Below are 23301 nucleotides of genomic sequence, written 5' to 3' on the forward strand. Positions count from 1 at the left end.
ACAACTGGATTTCTAAAGCATTTAGAAATCACAGCCTGCAAATCTATGATAAGTCCTCAGCATCATGACACATTCAGAAGAGCAAGAAACTTCACAAAGAACATTAAGATACTGAACTCCATTTTTCCAAAAAGAATCAAAAGACTTACACAGAGACCAGTGAAATATTTGTTACCAGAAAAAAAAGCAGTCTGAGAATGGAAAGGGGGTGAAGTATGATATGATAACTTCCTGAATACTCAATGCCACTTTTTCAAGACGACATTTAAGTCTGAAAAGGTTAACTCCCACTCCCCCCTCCCCCCCATTCCTACTTGGGAGAAAAACAGAGATGCAGGTTCTATTAATTTTCTGGACCAATTCCTATTGATTTAAACACAAGAGTATGATTTGATAAGTATTTGCAGGAAAGCCTACTCCACAGTACAAGGAGGACAGTTCAGAAATATCTACTAAAAAATATGGAAGCACCTTTGATAAAGGTATACAGACCTGTCTGCTACTATTAAATTTACAACTAGTGGTCTTTAGAGGTTTGTTCCAAAGAGAAGCTATGTTCCTATGATTCCTGATTATGAGTATTCTTACAGTTCATTCTATCTAAAGTCCAGCTGAATTTATATTAGATATTTATGAAGCTATGATGACTTCTTAAAAAACTGTTGGCAGGTTTTATCAGCAATTTTATAAACTCAAGTCTATAGTACAGCCAATGACAAGCTGACATTAACATAAATATATATATGAAGCCAGAAATGCAGTTCTGTAAAGATTTTAAGTCACTTTTTACTTGAACAGAATGCTTCAAAGAGCAAAGTAATTAAAACATACACAAAGAATAGATGATAGCATGACAAGGCTTGGAACTTTAACTGACACCTTTGGAAATGCCACGCTTGCACAGTTCCACGCAATCAAACACTTTGTAACTTCAGTATCTCCTTGCTCTGCATCCTGTGAATGCCGAATTTAAGCAGCAGTGTAGTTTTTATGACCACAAGAATAACCCACATCATAACTGAATAACAAATAAACAAATTTTTCTAAGACAAGGTGCAAATAAATTCTTTCAAAGTGAAGCATATTACTGTATCTTCTGCGAGTTGGGAGGGATTCCAAATCCACAAAGATCACAGCTATTTCCTAATCCTTAAATAATGAACTAACAATGTATCCCCTTCTCATTCATGGTAATTCTCATAGCTCCCTATACATATCTTCTAAAGGTAATTACAGATCATTATCTGTGCCTAAAATCAAGGACATACATGTCTTAAGAACCGCAGTCTTAAACTGACCAACCAAGCTGACTACCTGAAACTGAGCCAGAAGTTACACATGAAGAACAGACAGCAATCAAGGCAGTCAGATCTCCATTATAATAAAGATTTCATTATTCATTCTTGTTTCACATTGAGAGGAATACAGGTGTAGCCGAGGCAAATAATGTCACTGCCAACTTAGGAAGGCAGTGTATTTCAGCAGTCTATATTTAAGAGCTGACATTAAGTGAAGACTGAATTAATTGCATTAATTATGGTAAGTTTCTCAGGAGACTAGTAAGAAACAGGTGCTTACAAAGGCTGTTTCCTAAACCAGACAAAACCCCTTATACTCCCACCCACTCCAGGCTTAAGTATCAGGAATTTTCTTTTGTCATTGCTAATGCTAACATTCCTTTATTTTGTCATATCTCAAGGACAAGCTAATACCATCTCTCCACAATTATGCATACCTTCAAACCTACAGTTTGTAGTTAGCACATTTCATTTCCAAGAAAAAAATTTTTATGACATATGCAGGAAATTCACCAAATTTTCATTTCCAGTCAAAGATGCTCATTCTAAAACTAAAAGCTTAAATCTACATAGCAACCCTAAGCATCTAGCACAAGTCAACTGACATTAACAATTTATGCATCCTTCTGGATACAGGATGAGGTGAGGGCTTGAAATAGCAAAGGAAATACAGTTAATTGATAGCATATCTATTATTCTTCATGTGGAAGGACTAGTAAATAGTACCTGAGGCCAAACTGCAAGAGCCTAAGAAAAAACATTCACATAGCTTTTACATTTTTTATCATTACTAAAATAGTGATGGAAACAAGTGTGATCTGTCAATAGATCCACTGGTCTTTTTATTGAGAAACCTCTTAAAAAATATGTATTTTTAAGTATTTGTTCTGTAATCAACTACTAAAAGAATACATACGCACCCTACAAAAGAATCGCGGTGGACAAAATGGGGACAATTTCCAAAATACTTTATAAAAATTACATAGGATGAACAACAAAGAATTTTCACTTAAAGCCAATGTTTAGGAACTTTCCTCTACTTCAAATGAAGATGAGTGAGTCTGTACAGTTTTGCTTTTAAATATACACATAACTGCTTGTTTTAGATATTAGAATTGTTAACTCCTTGATTTTAGTGTTTTAGCACAGGAAATGACCATGAACTTCCAAGCACCACACTGAATTACTTGGATCATCAAGTAAAAACACAGCAATTAGACTTTTAAGTGAAAAAAAATCAGACCCTGTTTTGCATAGAACATATTTTGTTGCTAGTTTCATGCATTAAGTATCATGAAATCATGCACAGGATTATCTTTTAGCTGTTCCACACACCACATGTATATAACTCATGCAACAACGTACTGCATCTGCCAATTTTCTTCTCTCAGTATAACTGATGTGTTCACACAAGCAAAAATACACATTTTCATAAATGCATGCCTTTGTAATCACTAGTTAAGTATTTAAAGTTTCTATAGCAAACAAGATATAAAATTATCAAACAAGACACGTGACAGCATTCTTTTGAACAGAAGTATTTCTAGCAATAGATTTACAAGGAAGCATGGAAGCACTGGAGTAATTAGGTTTTACTACCATTCATACAGATAACACAGCCAGTATTGATGACTGACTACTGGTAAGTTACCAGGTGGTAATAAACAGGGGACACACACCAACTGTTAGAGAATGAATATTTGAACTGAGCACATTATTGAAGAGCTAACAAGAAAGTGAAGGTGAAAAAGGCTTAAAAACTTAGTATGTTTCAGTCACACCAACTCTAGCAGGTTAGTAAGTGGACTGCACAGCACCAAAAACAATGACAAACTGAAGCAGGTGCTCAGAAACAGAAGTACCTCCTGGAAAACTGCCACAGAAAATACAAGTAGGCAAGGCTATTAAGAACTAATTCACTATTCAGCCATTTATGCCTCTGCATCTTTTCTTTTAACATCACACAAATAGCCACTTAATGTATCTGTAGTGATTTTCCTTTGTGTAAGTATTCTGTACAGCTTTTCCTCTTTAAGGTGCTTCATACATTGATGTATGTAGTGTTACTAATTAATAATGTTGTGTATTCAACACTGATTAATAATTTTTAAATTAGGCAATATCAGTATTCAGGGCCAAATAAAAGTCCTTTTGTTGCACATAATTAGAATCTGACATGGTCAAAAACAAACACACGACAATCCTGCTAGAAATGGTTTGCATTTGGAATCAAACCACATTTCATTCAGGTAGCTTTGAAGTATTCTAGGAAGCAGAAATTAACTGAAAGTACTGAAAAGTCTCCAGTTGTGACAAACTATTATTTTAACAACCCTCTTCATCAAACTCAGCATGCACATAGCAGCAGTTGATACAAAAACAAACCTCTGCAGAAAGAGTCCAACTTTATTGGAAGCTCAATTTAAATATGAACTCAGACTTTTATAATAATGGGTTTTATAAACTAAAAATCAGATATACAGAGTAGTTTTATACTTGATCCACGGTCAATATAACTAAGAATGAAAAACAAAAATCAAACTTAAGACTACAGTTGTGCTGTGATAAACTGTTACATTCCAATTTAATCAGAAAAGATCTAATAAACCTTGACAGAACAGTCTCAGAGATGGGGAAAAGGAAGGGTAATCAGAGTAAAGCTATCAGGGCAAGGGAAAGTCTCCCATTGAAAAAGTGACACTTCCTTTTGTGTAAAATTTCTAATTTGAGATTATATTAAGTGTAGAAAGAGAATGCTAATTGTTTGGATAGAAAAATCAGTAATTAATTCCTAGAGACAGAATGCATTTTTGCTTTAGAATAGCCCTAAGAAAATGGTGAAAATAAAATTCAAAACCAGTAAGAATGAGAAAAAAATACAGTAATTCTATTTTATATATAATTAACTGCGTATTTGCAGGAGACAGACTGGAATAGATAAATAATCTGTTGTATCTGTTTTCATGTAAAGAAAAGCAAAAGGTTTTAAAGAGAATAAACAGATTATTCCCCCACACACACTTTGTAAACTGCAACAGGACTTCTGGATAAGATAATTCCTTCTAAAAGTAAAGAAGGGCCCAACAAAAACTGCATCAGAACACAAGCAGTAAATAAGTGCATGCATGTCCTCCCCAGAAAAATCGGGTAGCAAATCTGTGTGTAATGGCTGACCCTGTTCATGACACTAACTAGCTATTGACAGACAAGAACTTTAATGTGCTGTGGATTTGTCTGTACTCTGAAAGGATTACAAACACAACTACAAGGGTAAAGAACATTATGTGTTTCCCCATCCTATTAATACCACATTCAACAAAAAAAGAGTACCAAGTGGAACACAGAATGCTTATATGAGAATTAAGCAATTAACTCACAGGATGAAATAACAAATTGAAGGTTCACATGAGGGGAAAAAATACAGGAGCTTACATTTATACTCAATCTTACCAATGAACCCGAGTACATTTAAAAAAATTAAGGCTCATCATCCCTGTTAAACTGTATGTTCCAATGACTTGCACATAAGACTGATGATTCCCCCAGCACACCAGAATTTTTTTTACTTCCATTTAGACATTCAAGGACCTTAACACTGACCTCAAGACTAATGCAATTTAGCAAAAAAACCCAACCAACCAAACACTCTCCCCCCCCCCAAAAAAAAATCCAGCATAGGATGGAGAAACATGGGGAAACAATACTAAGTTTTTCTATACCATTGAACCCCTTCCCATCAAATGCTTTCCAAAGAAAAACGGTAGAGATGCAATCTGTCTGTCTTCGAAGCTAGTAAAGAACAACAAAAGCATTCAAAGTGAAAAAACAAATGTTATTACACTTCATTCCTTATGTTTCTATGGCACTACTATTACTGCTTTGTCAACTTAAAAGACAGACATGTTCCAGAGTAAGCAACCTATAGCAGAAAGGCAGGTCTTTAGAATAAGAACTATACCTGAATGAGTCTCAAAGAAGAGAGTCTAGCTTCTGGATTTCAGCAATGGAACAGTAAAGAAGTGAACATGCATCAGGTACGACAAAAAAACTAATGGTTGATTAATAAAAAGAAGAAATGAAAGACATGAACAAAACTAAGTTATCTAGGTATACACATAAAACAGCCACTTGCATGTCTAGCAAAACACAAAATCATAGTAGGTTACAGTATACACATGCCAAAAATGAAAAGAGCAGTTAATATCATCTTATTGCACAATCAGGACAACTACCTAGAAACTACATGCTAAGCATGCTAAAAAGCACCTTCTATAAGCTTAGAGAAACAGGAGCTTTTTTGAGTCACAGCCTACCATGCTGATACTTTGGCCAGAGAGGTTGAATTTGCTTACCTCCTGTAAAAGATCTGCCTGTTCAATGGCTTTGAGAACATTTTTCTTGGAAGTCTCCTGAACTTCCCCTCCTAAAAGGAACTCATCCAGAATGAAATAGGCTTTTTCAAAATTGAAGATGATATCAAGTTCACATACCTGAAAAAAACATCAAGCATTATTGCAAAGTGGGAGGATACTATCTATTGAGGTATCTCCTCTCGCAACACTTAACTTGTTCACAGCTTCACCAGACTTCACCAAATCAAGATGTTAGCCCCAGGCTACAACCTTTTAAGAAACAGGACAACAACAACAACAACAACAAAAATCAGTCCTTTGAGAAAAAAATGAAAAAAATCTTTTTTTTTTTTGCTTGAATTAAGAACAGTTATAGCAACCTCTTAGAAAAATGTTTTCATTGTTAAAAGGGGTTCAATTCACAACCATCAGTATGATATGGCTCTTCATGAGGCAAAAGAATATCCCTATAAAAGTTCTCTTCTTGCCTGCAGTATCCAAGGGCAGATCATGCAATCTTACAGAAAAATGTGAAAACACAATAATCTCAAATTTCTTATTCATTCCATGCATTTCCTAGTCAGAAGGACTAGGAAGGCAGAAGGATGAGCAGCAGTTTTTCTAAGAGTGCTAATGTACATTACTACAGTTTTTTGTGTTTGCTATCTGAGTAAGCAGATGTCTGTCTTTCCTTACAGCTCCTGCTAGCTCACAACCAACTGCCTCCTTTGGAAGCAGATGTAAGAAGTGCTCACACACTAAAGCAGTGCCAGGAGAGCTGGGCACCTAGACAGAAAGCTAAGGTAAGAATTTATCTGACCCCAAGTGAGACTACTACAAAATGAAATAAATATCGGCAATTAACACCAGATTAATAACAGTTCTTCTCCCAAATTAATAATTTAATTTTGTATTTTAACAGTTATATAGGCAACCATCAGTTTAGTTTGCCAAGCAAGCAACATAAAATGTGTTAGATGCACCTCTTCAACAACTAGTTGATTATGTTTTTTAAAAGTGCTGTGGACATAAAATAACATAATAAAGAGACTGTGAATCCATAAAAATTAAAAAGAAATTACTAACTCACACTGCCAAAATACTTGTCAAGAAGTTCTACATAACGATGAATTATTTCCAGAGTTATTAGTTCATTGTCCTGATCTTCAATAGCACAGCAGAAATAGAGGCTTGCGTATCTGTAATAATAAAATAATCCTGATGTTAGCATAAGAACATGAGCAAAATGAATGCACTTGAGATGTATTATGTTCTCAGTAGTCCTTCATAGTCAAATTTAGCACACTATTACTCTAAATCAACAGCCATCCAAGTTCTATCAAAGAATGGCTGAAAGACCAGCAGACATATGCATGTACAAAAGGGTTCTGCCTCCGAGTCAAGCACGACTTCAGTCTTTACCATCCTTTAGCTGACAATTAAACTAGCCTAAGAGGTGGCTGGAAAAGGAAATGTATTTGATTTTTTGGCCTCCTGGCAGAGTTCTGAGGCAAGATATTTTCTCTACTATCAGTAATATCCAAACACTGGTATACTAATCAACAGATTCAATCTTAAATTTTTATCACATATGCTACACACAGAGATATTAAAAACTACTCGGGAAAGATAAATTGAATTAGCAATAAGGATTCAGTCTTTATAGGGTATTGAACAAATGCCCAAAAAACTCCAGTACTAACACTGATGTCATATACGCCAATTGCTATTGAGTCAACAACTCAATCACTACCAACTGTCCTGGTATCAGACTGAAGAGAGACCATCAGCTAGTTTCTAGCAATCCACTTCCACCTTGGAAGACAGGGAATTCTTTCCTTCAGATATGATCTTGAGTTCCACTTCAGCAAAAAGGCCATCCAATTCTACTGTGCTCTGCCATACACTTGTTCAAGGCATGTTTAAAAAAGCTGATGCAAAAACAAAACAGGAATGAAAGCTGAAAAACCCATTTAGTCTTTTCTCAAGTGCCAAAACCATATGCCGTACAGACACACATGGCACAAATGAGATTTCAAGTAACACCTGGTGTAACTCATAATTTACATGAACTAGAAACAGCTTTTGTTTGCCTGTTTAGAGGACAACTGGCCACATTAAGCACTCTTTTGAGTAGCCAGCCCTATTGAAAAGAAGTCATGCAGGTCTGAATGCCACGTTTAAGACTTGTTTCCCATTCACAGAAATGCATACACCTTTTAAACATCACGCATATTTTATCAGTTGGGACTTTGTAAGCCCCCAAAGAAACTGTCAGGGTTTTTGGCTAGGAGTCCTGCAAAAAAATGCTCTATTTTGTAGTATGTTCAAATTTGTCTCCCAGCCACTCACCTAGTGACTCATCATTTATGACCTGAAAGTCTCCCCATTCTGCTCTAGCCGAGGCAAATTGCTATAGCTTCATCATGAACAACTAATCAGAATAACTTCTATTCAAAAGTTTTAAACTATTGTAAAAAAATTACTGCCTACAACTTCTTTCCATCCTACCACAAAACATGATGGGGGGGGGAAGAGAGGAAGACACCACCATTGAAGCACTTTAATTCCCTTGCTCTTTCATCTCTTCACCATGGTGACTTGTCAGCTCATCAGAAGTCCTATCTGAGCACAGTTCTTTTGATTTTACACTGTTGTGTCTGTGCCTCACTAATTTTTCAAGGACATTTACAGTCATTGTAGTAGCTTGCAAGATTTGATCTGTAGAAGGCATCTTTTAGACAAAGCTATTTCAATAAGTATTGGAAAGTGATACTATAAAGAAAAAACAGGTTTTTATGGTCTAAAAAAAAAAGAGCTTTGGCACATTAGTTGACATTTACGCTAATTACCAGCACTCAGGCTAAATCCATCTAAACAAAGCTTTCTTCATATTCAGATGAGCAGCACTGATTATGGTGAAGTGTAGTTAAACTGTTCCCTTACAGTGCTTAAACACAAGTTGAATCACATATCAGCAGCCCTTATCAAATCAAATTTGACTCAAATATTTGAAATTTATCCACATGGGACAGTCCTTTTGTGCTTCCCTACTAAAGAGTCTCTTTTGATGCACAGAACTATTTTATGCAAGCATCAACAAAAAAGGGGGAGAGAGGGCGAAGAGGGAGACTACCTAACAAAATACTTTCCCAAAAAGTGGTCTGCTCTCAGTGTCTTCATTTAAGAGAAAACATAACATAGTTTTGAAAGACCTTATTTGGCAGCTAGTGAGTCGACTACACATTCAAGCTCTGTCAACTGCAGTTTTGGAGAAAGAATACCAAGAAACAAAAACTACTCAGTGGACATCTTAACACAAAACGGAGGCCTGGGTATCTATCATTAAATGCAGAGAATATTTTTCAAAGTAGTTTTTAAGTAGGAACAGCGACTAATGGATCACTAATCAACAAAAGAAAACAAATGCAGATTCAATAAGCCTACACGGCAAATAGTGGAAGAGTATAAACAAGTCAGCCATCATTGCAAGCGACATGAGTGTACACAAAGGTGTACCTTTCTTCAGACCAAAACCTCAAAGGCAAGTTTATTGTAATTTTTTTTCTCTGCAGGCCAGGGCTTCAGAAAAAAGTGTCCACATATAGTCTACAGCAGATAAACTGGAGGCTTTGCCAAGTGTAGAAGCTAACGTGGAGGGTGCCCATACAAAGATGAGTAGATTACTGTACTCCGGCAGAAAGAGATTTCTGCTCTGCAGAAGTGTTGTTTCTTCCTAATGAGCCTGACAGAAACCTGTCCTTCATATGCACCTGATGAAAAGGAAAATCTGATAGTAAAGTATGTCACACCACACAAAAGCAAATGTAGTGCAGTCTGTAAGAAACATTCTGCCCTTTTTATTTTTATTGCAATTGCGGGGGGAAGGGGGACAGTTTCTCAGTAGGCATTATTAGCAGAATCTTCAGACCCAGCTCAGCTGCTCACATGCATTTAGGGAAGTATTTTATGATAAACATCCTCCACTTGTCAGAAAAGTGACCAAAACCAATGTGGAAAAATCACCTCAAAATGTAATATGGAATAAAAGAACAAAAAGGAAACATGGGAGGTATAAATTCTTACACATATTCCTGCTTTTAGATAGATGATCTAAGGGTTTTTTTTTCTGATAGGAAACAAATTCATGAACCTCCCCCTCAACAGTTGCAGTAGTTCAGTAGCGGGAAGCCTCACAATTGGCAGGCAATGCTTCAGCAGAGTTCTCCCCTACTGCTCTGCTCGCAAGCAGGTTCGGTAACTCTGCTGGGGGATCAGGTCACCGCAGGCAGAGCATCACTTGCAAATCCTACCAGTTCAGTGGTGTTCTCCTATTAGATGAGAGAACACCTGCTTGAAGTCATCCCTGGAAGTTTGTCACCAGGTAAAGCTGGAAGCAAGCCGTATGTCTGTAAGCATCCAAGTCACTTTGCATGTAGATCCTAACTGCAGATATGTAAAGCTTACAGAGTTTGGCAGGAGCAGAGCTGAACTGCAAATGACAGCCAAGCTGCCTTTAAGAGGCAGACAGGTGCTTAAGGGAGCCCAAGAATCTGCGGTTTGGCAATAGCTGACCCAGTGAAAACTGGGACCACTAAAAAGTTGTGCTTGGCAAGATTTTTTTCTCCTCCAAAACTTACACATTTCTTTAATAAAACAAGAAGTTCTGAGACTCTAGGACAGGCAGATCAGTCACTATTCAGTCAAGGATACAGAAGTCAACAACAATAACACTACCAAAATTAAGCATTTCTTTTACAGTTTCTCATTTCAGTAAGGCTATATCCCCCAGCAGTTTTAAAAATGAACAAAAGCTTGGTATCAGTAATCCTCTAAGAAAAAGCTGCTGCTTCTTGATGCTGAGGTCCTCGTAGTGCCACATGAACTAGAATCCTGTACAAAGAGGACCTGATCAAATTAAAATAATCAAACCCAAGTACCTAATTCCCTATAATCATTGCATTCAGTCAGTTTTACAAAGCCACCTCATCAACACCACAGTAACATTTTTAAAGGATACAACTGGCAGCTAAAATGTAAGTAAAGACAGACAGGGATCACGTCAGCTGCTGGGCACATAACACTAGCCACACGACTGCACCTAAGGTTCACAATACTTTGAGCTAAGATGCACACTATTTGCAGAATAGGCTCTTTCGTTGTTTCTTTCAGTGGGGGGAGGGTAAAAAAAGTTTTAAAACTTATTTTTCCAGAAGTCTTTAACATAACCTATGATTATGGTTATTTTATCTTAAAGTAAAAGACTATTACCGCAACATTAAGGGCAGCACAAGCTACAACAATTTTATAACTTTATATTGCAAATACAGTTCCAAACTGGCACATAAAGGCAAAGCCACAATCCTTAATCAAATTACCAATCAACAATAACCCAGTCCCATGATCTCAGTTAACCAAATGCTAACAAAGTAAAATTTACATAAAAATCAGTTATTCTGAAATTTCTGATTTTGACTGCAATATACTACACAATGAAAATAACTCATACTGCCAAAAGCTAAAATAGTGAACAGCCAAGATCTTCAAAGAAAAAAAAAATCCTATCTTAAGTTCCTTTTTTTAGTAAAATTAGAAAGTTTAACATTTAACACATTTCTTTGCCACAACGGGAAAGCTGCATGAACTTCTACCCTATATGCTCCAATACCACTACAGTTAGTTTTTAAAATGACAAAACATGAAGAGCAATCATTAATTGTGTTTGCTAAGTTTCTAATCAGCTGTCTGCAGATGACTCCCTCTCTATTTTCATAAAGTGCAATTGTTGTTGGCTCCCCATACTTGAATTTTTTTTCCCCAGCAAGTCACTTGAAATCTCTATTTGTCTCTTGAAGTTAGAAGCTCGCATCCTTTTTCAATCTTCTGATGTGCAACAGCCTTAAAAACTCTTCTAAACCAGCTACAGAATACATACATCCCAATTCACAAACCATGTCAAAAGCAGGGCACCTTTCCATCTGTGTTTTGTAGCACTAAAGAAGAAAATTAAGAAGGCAATGACTGACTATTTTGCAACCATTATCAATGCTACATATACGAAACCAAGGAAAATAAAAATTAGTCACACATTCAGATGGATTTTAAAACACTTAGTTCTATTTTCTTGAAGTTTCATTCAGAAAGCATCCTATAAGGATGAAATGCTGCAGAGCTAAGGCTAATCAAAATAGTCCAGCTTTCTTGACAAATGTTAAGTATCAGAAGGCAGCAAAAACTACTGGCTTTACCAATTTTGCATTTGAGTTCATTCTGTACTTGCAAAAAGGTACATCAATGAGACCCTTGAGTATACTTCTAATAATGCCAACCATTCTTTGAGTCACAATATCTAGGTCAATTCTCTCTTACATGTTGACAGTAAATACGCTCTAGAAAGAATAGCATATCAATTTCCACAATTTAAGACTCATAATAGCAATATGCGCATGCAACACGTACAATAGCACTGTACACATACTTTTATAGCTTATATTGAAAAACATTTGTACCAAGAGGTTCAGATCATTCCCAGTAATAGATCAGACAAAAAGAGATCTTAGTAGAGATGCTCAGGAGCCTTTCGTCTGTGAGCAATTGGGAGGACCTTTTGCAATTTCACAAGCCACACAACATTCCTGCAGGCATGTTTCTCTTTTAGCCACCCACCTTTCAGAAAGTATTAGACTTTAACTATCATGGCTGTCCTCTCAGAATTATCTACTTTTGAGCTATAACAGACCTCCCTTTTCAAAGAAATCATACTAGTTGGTATTCATAAACTTCAATTACAGTGTGATGATTGGAAAAAGTCTGTCCCACAAACCTAAAAGCTGTTCATGTTATCAGATACAGGAATTTAAACTATCACCTCTTATACCCAGTCCTTCTTGGTGATGTTTTAGCCTAATGAAACTTGCCAAAAAAGCAAAGGCAAAACAAGATTTGAGATGTTCATTAGCTTGATACAAGCTAATCTTAAGCAAGATTTCGTAGGACAACTGTGCCAGATTGGTTTGCAGACGGTGAAATAAGCTACTGCAGTCAGCTGTGCACACCAGTAGTCTAGCAGATGGACTGCAGTCTATATCCAGCCCAAAATGGTCTAGATACACCTCCCAGCAAATTTCTTCATTCTCCTTGACCACAGGACCCACAGCACCCTACTGAGATGCACGAACACCACAACTTTCAACAACTCAAACAGTAATTTCCACCAGTTCCCTAGACACAAAAGGACATGACAAGTAGTTGTTACCTGCAATAAACAGACAGGGACGGAAAGCAGCTGCCTGGAATCAACTCACCACCAGAACAGCTACTGCCATTCAAGACTGGGCAAGGAAGGAAATGGACTGGCCTACTCATGCCGAATTTTTCTAATTTAGTCCCATAAAAGCCCAGCTGTAAGAGCACTTGCAGGCATTATCCCCTAAGGGAGCACACAAAGCATTTGCACAAGCTTGTCTACAGGTATGTACAAGAAGTTTTGTTAGGAAATCAAGAGGCAGAAGAAAAAAAAAAACTCTGTACACTTTCTTTAAGCACAGCCTTACACTTTGTTCCTCCCCCTTGCGTTAAAGAACTACATGCATTAGATAGACTGGTAACATTCACATGCATGACGTCACATGCACAAACGTATATATCAAACCAGGACTTAAAACATCTAAACCTTTTTGATTCTACCCATTTGGTACACTGGAAAAGAGTTACAAACTCTTCATTTCAGCTCTAGTTCTCTCTGTCCTCCCTACAGAAAGAATACAAGAATATTTACCATAGGGCACAAATTATTTACCATCTCACAGAGGAAATAAGAATGCATAAATCTTCTGAAGTTTATAACTAACTAGGGAAGGGAGATAACTCAAGGTTTTGTAGCACCGGCTTTAGCTGGAAGAGATGCAGCCTACCAAATCAGGATGAGGACTACTGCTATTTGTTGAAAAAGTTATTTTCACACCTCTATGTTGTAATACATTCTAAAGATCAGCATAAAGCTAAAAAACACTTGCCAAATACTCCTAGAAAAGTTAGGGAACAACTGAGAAATGAAACTACTGCAAAGAAAATTATACAGTATTTCTACCAAAAGAAAACTAGCCATGACTTCTTCAATTAGGAGAAATGCCTTTTAGTATTCATAGCAAAAAAAAAAAAAACACGCAAAAAAAACAACCAAAAAAACCCCAACCAAACAAAAAACAAACTAGGTACTCTGAAAGAATGGGTTACTTATTTCTATGAGCCTTCAAAAGCAAGTTACATTTTCAGGTGATTTATGAAGTCACTGCCCGAGTCACTGTTTATAAAATTTAGTTTTTCTTTATCACCTATTAAATCTTACATGCTTCGTATTTGTATGTGTTTATGTACTGTCAATCTAAACAGAGAACTAAGAACCACCACTCCTTATGAAAGTAGAAGGAAACCTCATTTCTTTTCTTCAGCACATTTATAAACGCATGAGTGATTTTCCACACATGAATGATTCCTACTTGGTTATCAAATTAGATTCGAGGGAAAAGTCAGTCTTCTCCATAACCAGCAGAGGGAAGGAGAAAAAAACAACAACAACAATCAACCTTCATTATTTTCTTGCTACTTATTACACTGTTTGTGATGTATGGCAATTACAAGATTAGTGAGACAGAACAACCTTTTGTAGACAATCTTCAGGTCTCTCCATTCCAGGAAGCTGCACATTTTCGGTTTGCGGGCTAATACCGTTTGAACAAGTTCCCTTGTGATTTTCTTCTTTTCTTTGTCAGATAATGGGACATACCATTTCTGGAGTCTCAGTTTCCCCTGGCGACTAAAAAGCAACATAAACTGCATCTGTTGAATTGGAAGGAGGGAAAAAAAAAAAAAAAGCATTAATCTCAGTCTCTTAGTTCTAAAAAGATTTCTGTGAGGAAAACCAAACAGGAAGCAAGATAGCCATCCAAAACTCTAACTACATTATTGTTTCTATAGTGGTGGCAGACGTTACACAAGATTTGGAAGTACCAGTACTACAAAGGATTCCGCTGAGCAAGGTCAGTCAAAGCAAAGACAGTAGAAAGGATACACAAGTTTCAGAAACGTGTATCAGAACCACCAGGTATCGAGTGAATACACCCAAATTTCAGACAAACCACGTCCAGCACTGGTACGGTTGCATTTGCGTTTACTACAGAAAACGACAAAAAAAACCCAGCACAGCCGCCTCCTCAAATACCCAAACTCATTTTCAATTCACCGGATTAGAGCCTTACAGCAGGAGCAATTTGCACTTAAGATCTTTCTGAAAAGCCTCAGAATACTTTAAAAGACATTAAATCTCCCAATGGAGAGTCCTACGGCATAGAAAAGCCTAGTCTTTTCTCACATTACACAAAAGGAGTAGAGATTAAGTGCTTTCCCTGCGGTCCTATGTTCCAGGTCTGGCTTCCTCTAAAGGAGTGATGTTGCAATTATATTTTAAGAGGAACTTGTCTGCTGTGTTTTCCAGCAGCTGCAACATTAAAGGAAATGGTTTTTCTTCCCCCCCCCCCCCCCCCCTTTTTGCACAAAGTTACATTGGGCTGAGGAAGTTTCCCAGGCAATATGACAGACGTGAAACCGGGTAAGAAAGCCCAGCCTGGTCCCGGGTGACAACTCCGACCAGCGCCAGCGCAGACAAGAGGCGGCGGCAGCGGCTCGGAAGCCCGGCGGTGCCGGGGCGCTCCCTCGGCGGAGGCAGCCCTCCGAGCCCGCCGCCGCCCCCCTACCCTGCCCTGCCCTGCCCTCCCCTCCGGCCGGCACCGCCGCCACAGCCCCCCCCGGCGCTCCCCCGCCTCCGGGCGACCCTCCCGGCCCCCCGCCGTCCCCGAGCAGCCGCCGCGGCTCCTCCCCAGGCGGGAGCGGTCGCGGGTGACCCGAGAAGCGCCGCCGGCAGCGCGGACGAGGGGCGGCCGCAGAGGTGCGGGCCCGCCCCGACCCGTGAGGGAAGAGCAGCGCCCGCTCGCCTCCGCCGGGCGAGGGGCAGCCGCCGCCCGTCCCAGCCCGGGCTGCGGAGCGGGGGGAAGCGCTGCCGCCGGGGCTGCGCCCCGCTCGCCACGGTGTCTCTGTGTGCTGGCGGGGGGGGGCGAGAGGGAGAGCCGCCGGCCGCCCCCTCCCTCGGCCGCTAGCGGCCGCTCCCCGGGGCGGGCAGGGGAGCAGGAGGTCCCGCAGCCCGGGGCGGGGAGCACACCCCCCCGCGTCCCCTCGCACCCCACGGCAGACGCCGCGTCCCAGCGCGGCGAGGGAGGCGAGCCCGTCTCCAAGCGGCTGTGCTCACCGTGCCCCGGGGGGGAGAACCAAGAGGAGGAGGAGGAGGAGGAGGAGGCGACACCGCTCCCGGGCTGCTGCTGCTGCCGCCGCGGCTGCCGAGCGGGACTGAGGGGAAGGGAGGGGAGATGCCGCCGGCTCGAGCCCGGCGCGAGAGCGCGCGCGCGCACGTCTCAACGGCCAACCCCCCCCCCCGCTCCCCGCTGGGGCGGGGCGGGGCGGGGCGGGGCGGGGCCGGGCTCGCGGACGCCGCTCCCGGGCGGGGGGCGGGGCAGGAAGGGGGCGTGGCCGGAGGGCGCCGCCGCTTCCCCCCTTCCCCTCCGCACAAAACTTTATTAGCGCGCCGGCTCGCGGCGGGGGGCGGGGAGGGTGAGGCGCGGGATGGGCGCATGTGCGCATGTGCGCAGTGCGGCGAAGACAGGGGGTCCTGAGGGAGCTCGCCGCCACCCAATCGGGGAGCTCTGCGAGAAGGCGGGAGGGCGGAGCGAAGCAGGGCATTGACCAATGAGAGGGAGGAAAAGGCGACGAGGGAGGAGCTGGCGGCGGCGGTGGGAGGGGCTGAGTCAGGAGGCGGGGTTAAAGAACCTAAATCCGCGCGGCCCGAATTAAGATAGGGCAGCAGCCGGCGCGGCAACAGCCAACCAGGAAGCACAATGCAGATAGCGGTCCGCAAGCAGCCAATGGGTGACAAGACACGGAGTTGGGGAAATGACATCAGTCAATCAGGCGCCCGGAGATTGAGACTCCTCCTCCGGCCGCCCCGCGCCTGCGCCGCCCCGTGTTTCCCTCTAGCACGTGCGCGCCCCGCGTGGGCGGAGGGGGGGTGGAGGCAGAGGGGCGCGCGCGGGGCGGGGAGCCGTTGGGCGGGGAGCCGTTGGGCGGGAGGCTCCCCCCCCCGCCGTGAGGAGGCTCCCTGCCGTGAGGAGACGCGGCCCCGCCTGGGGCGGGGTGGGCGCTCGGCGTTGGCCGCGGCGTGCGGGGAGCCGGGCTGGGGCAGGCGGGACCGCGCTTCCCCGGAAAGTTTGTGTCGTTTTTTTTTTTTCCCCAAAGTCACCTTGATTGCGAGAGGTAATGAGGTTCGCAGGATGAGGCGCCGTCATGTATTTAGCGGTGCTGTGTTTCGCAACTGCATTTATATTTTTTATTCGTGTGCGGCTAAATAGGTTTTCTGTGCCAGAACAGTTTGATTTGGCGTTTTGTTTGGTTGGCTGATTTTGGTTTTTTGTGGGTTTGTTGGGGTTTTTTTGTTATAATTGAGGTAGGCTGAAAACACATGGTGAAATTTTAGTTGAAAGAAATTTAGAGACGTGTGTCTTAGAGCCAAAGTTGGAGCACCTTATAAAAAAATCTTTTCAGGACCTAAAGCTCTCTACGTCATCGATGCTCACCCCCCTCCCCCCCCCCCATGATTAAAGGTGGCGGTAATCGGAAAAGATTACTTCAACCAGCTGATCCTCTAATGGTGTAACACAGTGATTGACAGGATGAGGGGAAAAGATTGTGCTCCCCTCCGTAGCTCTCTGTTAGGAGTAGCTCTGAGCGCTTTGGGATGTGTCATGCTTTTATTACTTTTTATTATTGACACTTTAAAAAAAAGCCTATTCTTTTGGCTACAAAACAGCTGTGGCAGCAGAAAGCAGTGCTGGAAATGCTTTTGTGTAAAAATGTGGATGGTCTGAAAGGAAAGCCAATTTTCTGGCATTTCAAGGAATGCTATTGTACTTGACAAGAGGACAAGGAGGTGCACATGAAACCGAACTGAATGGATAAGGCAATTACAATATTGGAGGTCACATCGAAAGTGAGAACTACTGTTGTAGGGGCTTGTTCTTGTCATATTTAATGTTTGTTTAGCAGCCATCCTGTTCTCAATTTGAACTTGCCTTTCATCAAGCACAGAAACAGATGTGTATGGATCTGTTATTTCATAGCGTCTTGCCTTATGCCAGTGTATTATCTTGTCCTCAGTAGTTGCCACATATTGCAGCTTGGCTTGTTTCTTGTGAGGCTATCCCGTGGTCTAAAATACCCTGTTGTTCAGAAAGCTTTCACAAATGATCTCTTTCCCAATCTGCACTTTGCTATTCTTGAGTTTAGCATTATATATCCCATGAGTTCTCCGTTATGAGTGCATGCACACTTCAGGTGCTTCTGCATCTTCTAAATCATTATTTAAGCCAGCAACCAACTTTTATTTCTCTTCATCTGAGCTACTTCCAGTATATTAGCATCATTATGGTAATGGGAGCTCAGAAATGAATTTCTGAAGGAGTCGCACCAGACCTGTATTATGATTTGTCACTTCCCAGCTCAGTGAAATATTTCTGCATATGGATCAAACCACACATTCTACAAACGCTTACTTGATTGCAATCAGATGAACTACCCAGATGGTTCAAGAAATGTATGTATTTTGGTGGCGTAGAGACAAAGTCTCAAAGCTCCATCGTTTCTTTTTTTTGGTCCTGTATCTTTGTTTTAATTTTTTGTCAGATTTCCTGCTCAGTTTCAGTTTATGGTTTTATCCTGTGATACAAGGGCAGTTGTTCTGCTGTTTTTCTCCCTCCTCTCTGTTACTTGGCTGGATTTCTTCAGACTTTAACCTGGAGTTTCTTAATTAAATCTCCTCCTGCTCAGAATCACTCTGTGATATGCTGTTTTAGGTGGTATGATAAGGCATGTGAGACCAGTGGTGCATCAGGCATGGTGGGCACTGTGTCTAGCCAGGTCTAGCTCAGCTGAAGCTTTCTGTCTTCCTCAGCCTGTCCTGCCTCCTCATCACTGTTCCAGCCGGAGGATGCTTTTTTCTCAAGCCTGCCCAGACTGCCACTCATATGATCATTCCTTAACTCATTTCTCTCAAAATGACCCTGCTTATTTTAAGCAGTTTAAGGTGCGATTCCATGGCAGTTTCAGATGATCTAAATCCCGACTTCACCCACTCCCTCTTCCCATTCTCATCTCCGTGTTCCCATTGCTTTTCCTGTGCTGGCACTTTGCTGCGTCTCACACAAGGCATTGCCAGCAAGGCTGCTTTTGGCCATACAGGTGAGGATACAATAACCGAGTGAGTCGGTTTCAGGATTGAGTACCTGTGTTGGAAGGGTGGTGAAAAACAAAGGTAATGCTGTCCCTTCTGTTTGTGCTGTTTCTTTCAGGAGCTTCAGAGGACTTGCTGTTTGCATTGTTTTTCAGTGTTGCAATTTGTACTAATTGCACTTATTTATACTGACTCCATTGTTTGTTCCTGTAAGAAATTACCCTGTCACCTACCCACTGAACTAGCAATATACTGAACTAGCTGTAATTATCAAATTGATAAAGATACATATGATGCTTAAAACAATAATGCAATAGCCTTTGAGTATTCCACAAACCAGTGACAATGCAAATGTCATGTAGTCTAATTTTAGACATGACACAGTGAGTCTTCTGTTCATTAGCCTTTGTTTATTGTCTTATAACCAGCTTTAACAAGATGGATTTTAAAGAATGAGCTCAGGATTTTGGTTTCTAAGCCATGAATGATAACCCCCTGGTTTATTAGGGATGGATTTTTCAACTGCTGTAGTTGTAAAATCCTTGGTATTCCATTTTAGATGTAAGGCAAGTCTTCAGGGGATATATTGGCTATAAGACATTCGGGGTCCCCAGCCAAGAGTTTGCTCTGTAGGTTATTTCCGGCATGACTTGAGACACAGAAGAGAACTGCCTGGGGCTGAGGAGAGAGACAGGGTGGGAGGAAGGAAGCTTACATCAAATAAGATTAAATTTGCTTGGGTTTCCCTGGTATGGTTTATGTCAATTCCTGAGGTTTTTTGTTTGATTGGTTGATTGGGGGGTTTTGTTTGTTTTTATTAATTAATTAGAACATAGTAGATTTGTCTGGAATATTGGGTCTTACACCAAAATTAATAAGACCAACATCCTGGCATTTGGCACTTCATGCATGGTGTTAGTGTCAAATCTGAAGCCCCTAGAAGAATTTTGTTATGTTTTCATTGTTAGCCAAAATGATGGGTAAACCAAAAGGCCTTTATAACATGAACTATTTATTAATTCCAATGGAAAATTTGTTTATTAAATTTTAACAGCTTTTTTTTTTTTTCTTCTTTCAGGAAAGCAACCTAGTATTTAGTAAAGAAAGTCTTGGCTCCAGCCTCTCTTTCAACCATCTCAGCACCTTAAAGAGGAGGACAACATACTTTAAAAGTGCATACTGTATCTTTGCAGGCCTCTACTAGTAAAGTAAGTGGTGGATATATGAGTGAGACTCATTTTATTGTTAATTTATCTTCTTCATGCTCAATATCAGACTCCATTTTCATTGACTGAATAACCGTGGAGTCATTATGAAGGCAATAAGAACTGAGTTACTAGCCTTGGAAGTGATTACTGCTAGATTTTTGCCTCTTGAGCCTCCAAACAGGATGTTGCATTATTATATGCAGTTCTCTTCCCTGATGTACTGTCTGAGCGTTGGCCAAACTATCAGTGTACCACTATGATTCATGCAGAACACTTAATCTCAGTGGAGCCAAAGTAAGTATACATGCGACTGTAAATGACAGTTTTCATTGCTGTGCTCCTTTTTTTATGTGGAGCTCTCTCTCTTGATGAAATACTATTTAGTGCAATCTAGTAGCCTGATTGCTAGATGCTGGTAAATCATCAGATCATGCCTGGAATCCTTACCCACTTGTCGTTTCTGTGTAGATGTTACAGGTTTGCATGTGAGAAACTTCTGGACATTGAAATTCTTTTAAATACGATTGGTTTCTAACAGTCATGTATGGCTCTCCCTCAGGAACATGGATGTCAGGCCACATGTGTGATAGGCACAGGTACAAAATGAGCATCATGGATGTTCGTCCTTGAAGCTGAATTTTTGGAGCTGAAAGAATAGTTTGAATCTGAAACGTGGTCTTCCAGTCTGGTTATGAGGATTACAGAACGGAAACCATGGCTTACACATGTAATTTGCTTTGGAAAATAAAAACCTGCTTTTGAAAGTATCTGAATATGCAGAAATGAGGCAAGGGAATGCGGTAGCTGCCAGTCAGCGAGGGCTTACTCTTACTTACCATGTTCATTGGCCTGAGCCTGTGAAAGGCACAGCAGCCATTTGAATAAGACATGCACAAGCCAGCTCGTAGCATTGTGTATGTTGTGCTAGTGAGCAGCAGATTTCTGTCTTGTTTTACTTAGGTGATGTTCTTTTGTTTTTCAATGTTTATGTTGGAATAGTGCTCAGAGGCCCCAGAACTGAAGAAATGAACTGCTATGCAGACATTTCTGAAGAAATTGTCACGACTCTTAGTGGTCCTTTCTGCTCCACTGCTACAAATTGTGCCACAGTGCAGCAAGGAATTGAATGGTTTCTGAAGTAAGTGTGTGAGGAAACCTGGCTTTTCAGCCTTACAAGGCAGTTGCTGGGAGGAAGGGGGAGAGAGGAAAGGAAAGGGAGAAGGCTGGGATTTCTGAGAATGTGTCAGTACTTTACTTTAGGGAGTTGTCTAATAAAGCATCTCGCGTACATCTTGCTCATCCTCTGGCACTCCTAAGAAAGCAGTAGCTGCCACTATGGTTTGTAAAGTGGCTGATGCTGCAGGTTAAGCAGTACGTATTTACTGGATCCATCCCCTCAGATGAAAGAAGTATTTGGACAGGCTTGTGCAGAGCTGCTCAATTTTGCCTGGGAGGAGGAATTTTTTTAATATACCAGAGCACAATTCTGGATAGGACGCCTGTTAAGTCAGGCACGTTCACGGTAAGACAGTGCGTAGGTTTTCTGGAACACAGTTTGATCACCCTAAATCCACGGAAGTCCTCATTTAGGCATATATGTCGTCTTCTGTCCTTGCTATGAGACATGCACAACTGATGATCCTGTAAGGCCTCTTGATACAGCTGTGTGTGGAGCCTGATCTAATATAGCTCAGAAGGTACCGTCTTTTGCACCAAGGAGATAATCCGATTTCCAACTTCTGACTTTCCCAGATTGGCACGTTGCTTTGTGTAACCGGGACAGAAGATACAGACTTGCATAAAATGTGTCCTAATTTTCAGCAGATAGATAGAAACTTTTCATGGAAACTTGGAAACTGGTCTGAATCTGAAATGGTAACCTAAAACTAAAATGTTCTGTGTTATAATCAGACTCCTAAATCTCCCAAGCATCCACAGTGATCCTACAGTATTACACTAAGGTTTCATTTCAAATCTTTCTGGAAAACTCAGTACAACTTCCTCTGTCGTTTTAAAGAAAATGTATTACATGATCTGTCTCATTCTTGCCACTGCCATAAAGGGATGATGCAGTCTGCAAGGCCTTTGTTTATTGCCATTTTCTTTTTGGCTGAAGTGTTTAACGAGGATGAAACTGGGGCAGCCAAAGGCCTGAAAACCATTTACTCCCAAATTTTAAAGGCTCAAGAGGAATTTAAATGATGCGTAGATTTTTGTGCTGGCTGTGTCTGCATGTGAGAAAATTTTATCCATTCAAAATTTTATCATTCAAGCTGTCTAGACCCCCTCTGTTGCCATTACATTGTAAAGCCTATCTTTGCAGTGCCACCCTCGTCCTACCTTGAAGCTGCTAAATAGCAATTACAGCAAACATCTTTGCCAGGGGGATGTGTGCATCAGTTGGAAGAGTGTGTACCTGGGATCTCTAGGTTTTGAAGGCTTTTGAAGAACTAAAGAGCATAGGAAATGAGTGTGGTAGAGCTCACCATGAGATCTTATGGAAGGGGAATGTGGTTTTATAAACAAAATGTCTGTAAACAGTTGACTGTCTCTCTGTATACTTTCAAACTCACATACTTGGAAGCACCCAAATTTGTGTGTTCAAATGGTCTGGCCAAGATCACATGTGTGATCACACAGAGGATAAGGATGCTGTCTGTTAAGTCCTCATTGTGCCTCTGGGTTTCTTGATTGGCAAATGAACTGATTTTGGACTTGTTTTTTATACTCTGTAGGAGGGGATGGTGTTTGGGATACTTTGCCTCACTATTTTGTTCCATCCTTCACAAATTCATGAATGTCTTGTTGCCTTTGGGTATTTTATGGCTCTGAACTTATTCTTTTGTTTGATACTTTCTTTGTCTTGTTTGATACTTCCTTTGTCTTGTTTGATACTTTATGTTAGTTTGTTCCTTCTCTTCGTTCACATACCTTTCTTTCTAATACGTGTTCTACTGCTTCTTCTGGTACTTTCTCTCTCTCTCCCTCCCCCCCCTTAATACCAATCTTAATATTTGTTAGAAATCACTGCAAGAGAACCAAGTAGCTCTTCCCTTCTCCTTGAACACTTTGTTCCTCAGTTGCAAGCCTCACTTTTTATTTCCATCTATACA

The 23301-nt window shown here is 40.8% G+C and overlaps 1 protein-coding gene across 2 annotated transcripts in view; it reads right to left on the reverse strand.

The window, feature by feature from the left end:
- AP1S2 (adaptor related protein complex 1 subunit sigma 2) overlaps positions 1 to 16100 on the reverse strand; it is a 32013-nt gene extending 15913 nt beyond the window's left edge. For both annotated transcript variants that reach the window (XM_082304471.1, XM_082304472.1), the window contains exons 1-4: positions 15951 to 16100; positions 14310 to 14488; positions 6741 to 6849; positions 5651 to 5788 (exon numbers count right to left, since the gene is read on the reverse strand). In XM_082304471.1, coding sequence (XP_082160597.1) covers positions 5651 to 5788; positions 6741 to 6849; positions 14310 to 14488 — 426 coding nt within the window. In that variant the 5' untranslated portion in view covers positions 15951 to 16100. The remainder of the gene's footprint in view (positions 1 to 5650; positions 5789 to 6740; positions 6850 to 14309; positions 14489 to 15950) is intronic.
- Between the last annotated feature and the right edge of the window lie 7201 nt (positions 16101 to 23301).

This window comes from Platalea leucorodia (genome assembly GCF_965183815.1).
Source record: "Platalea leucorodia genome assembly, chromosome: 2".
Classification (NCBI taxonomy): Eukaryota; Metazoa; Chordata; class Aves; order Pelecaniformes; family Threskiornithidae; genus Platalea; species Platalea leucorodia.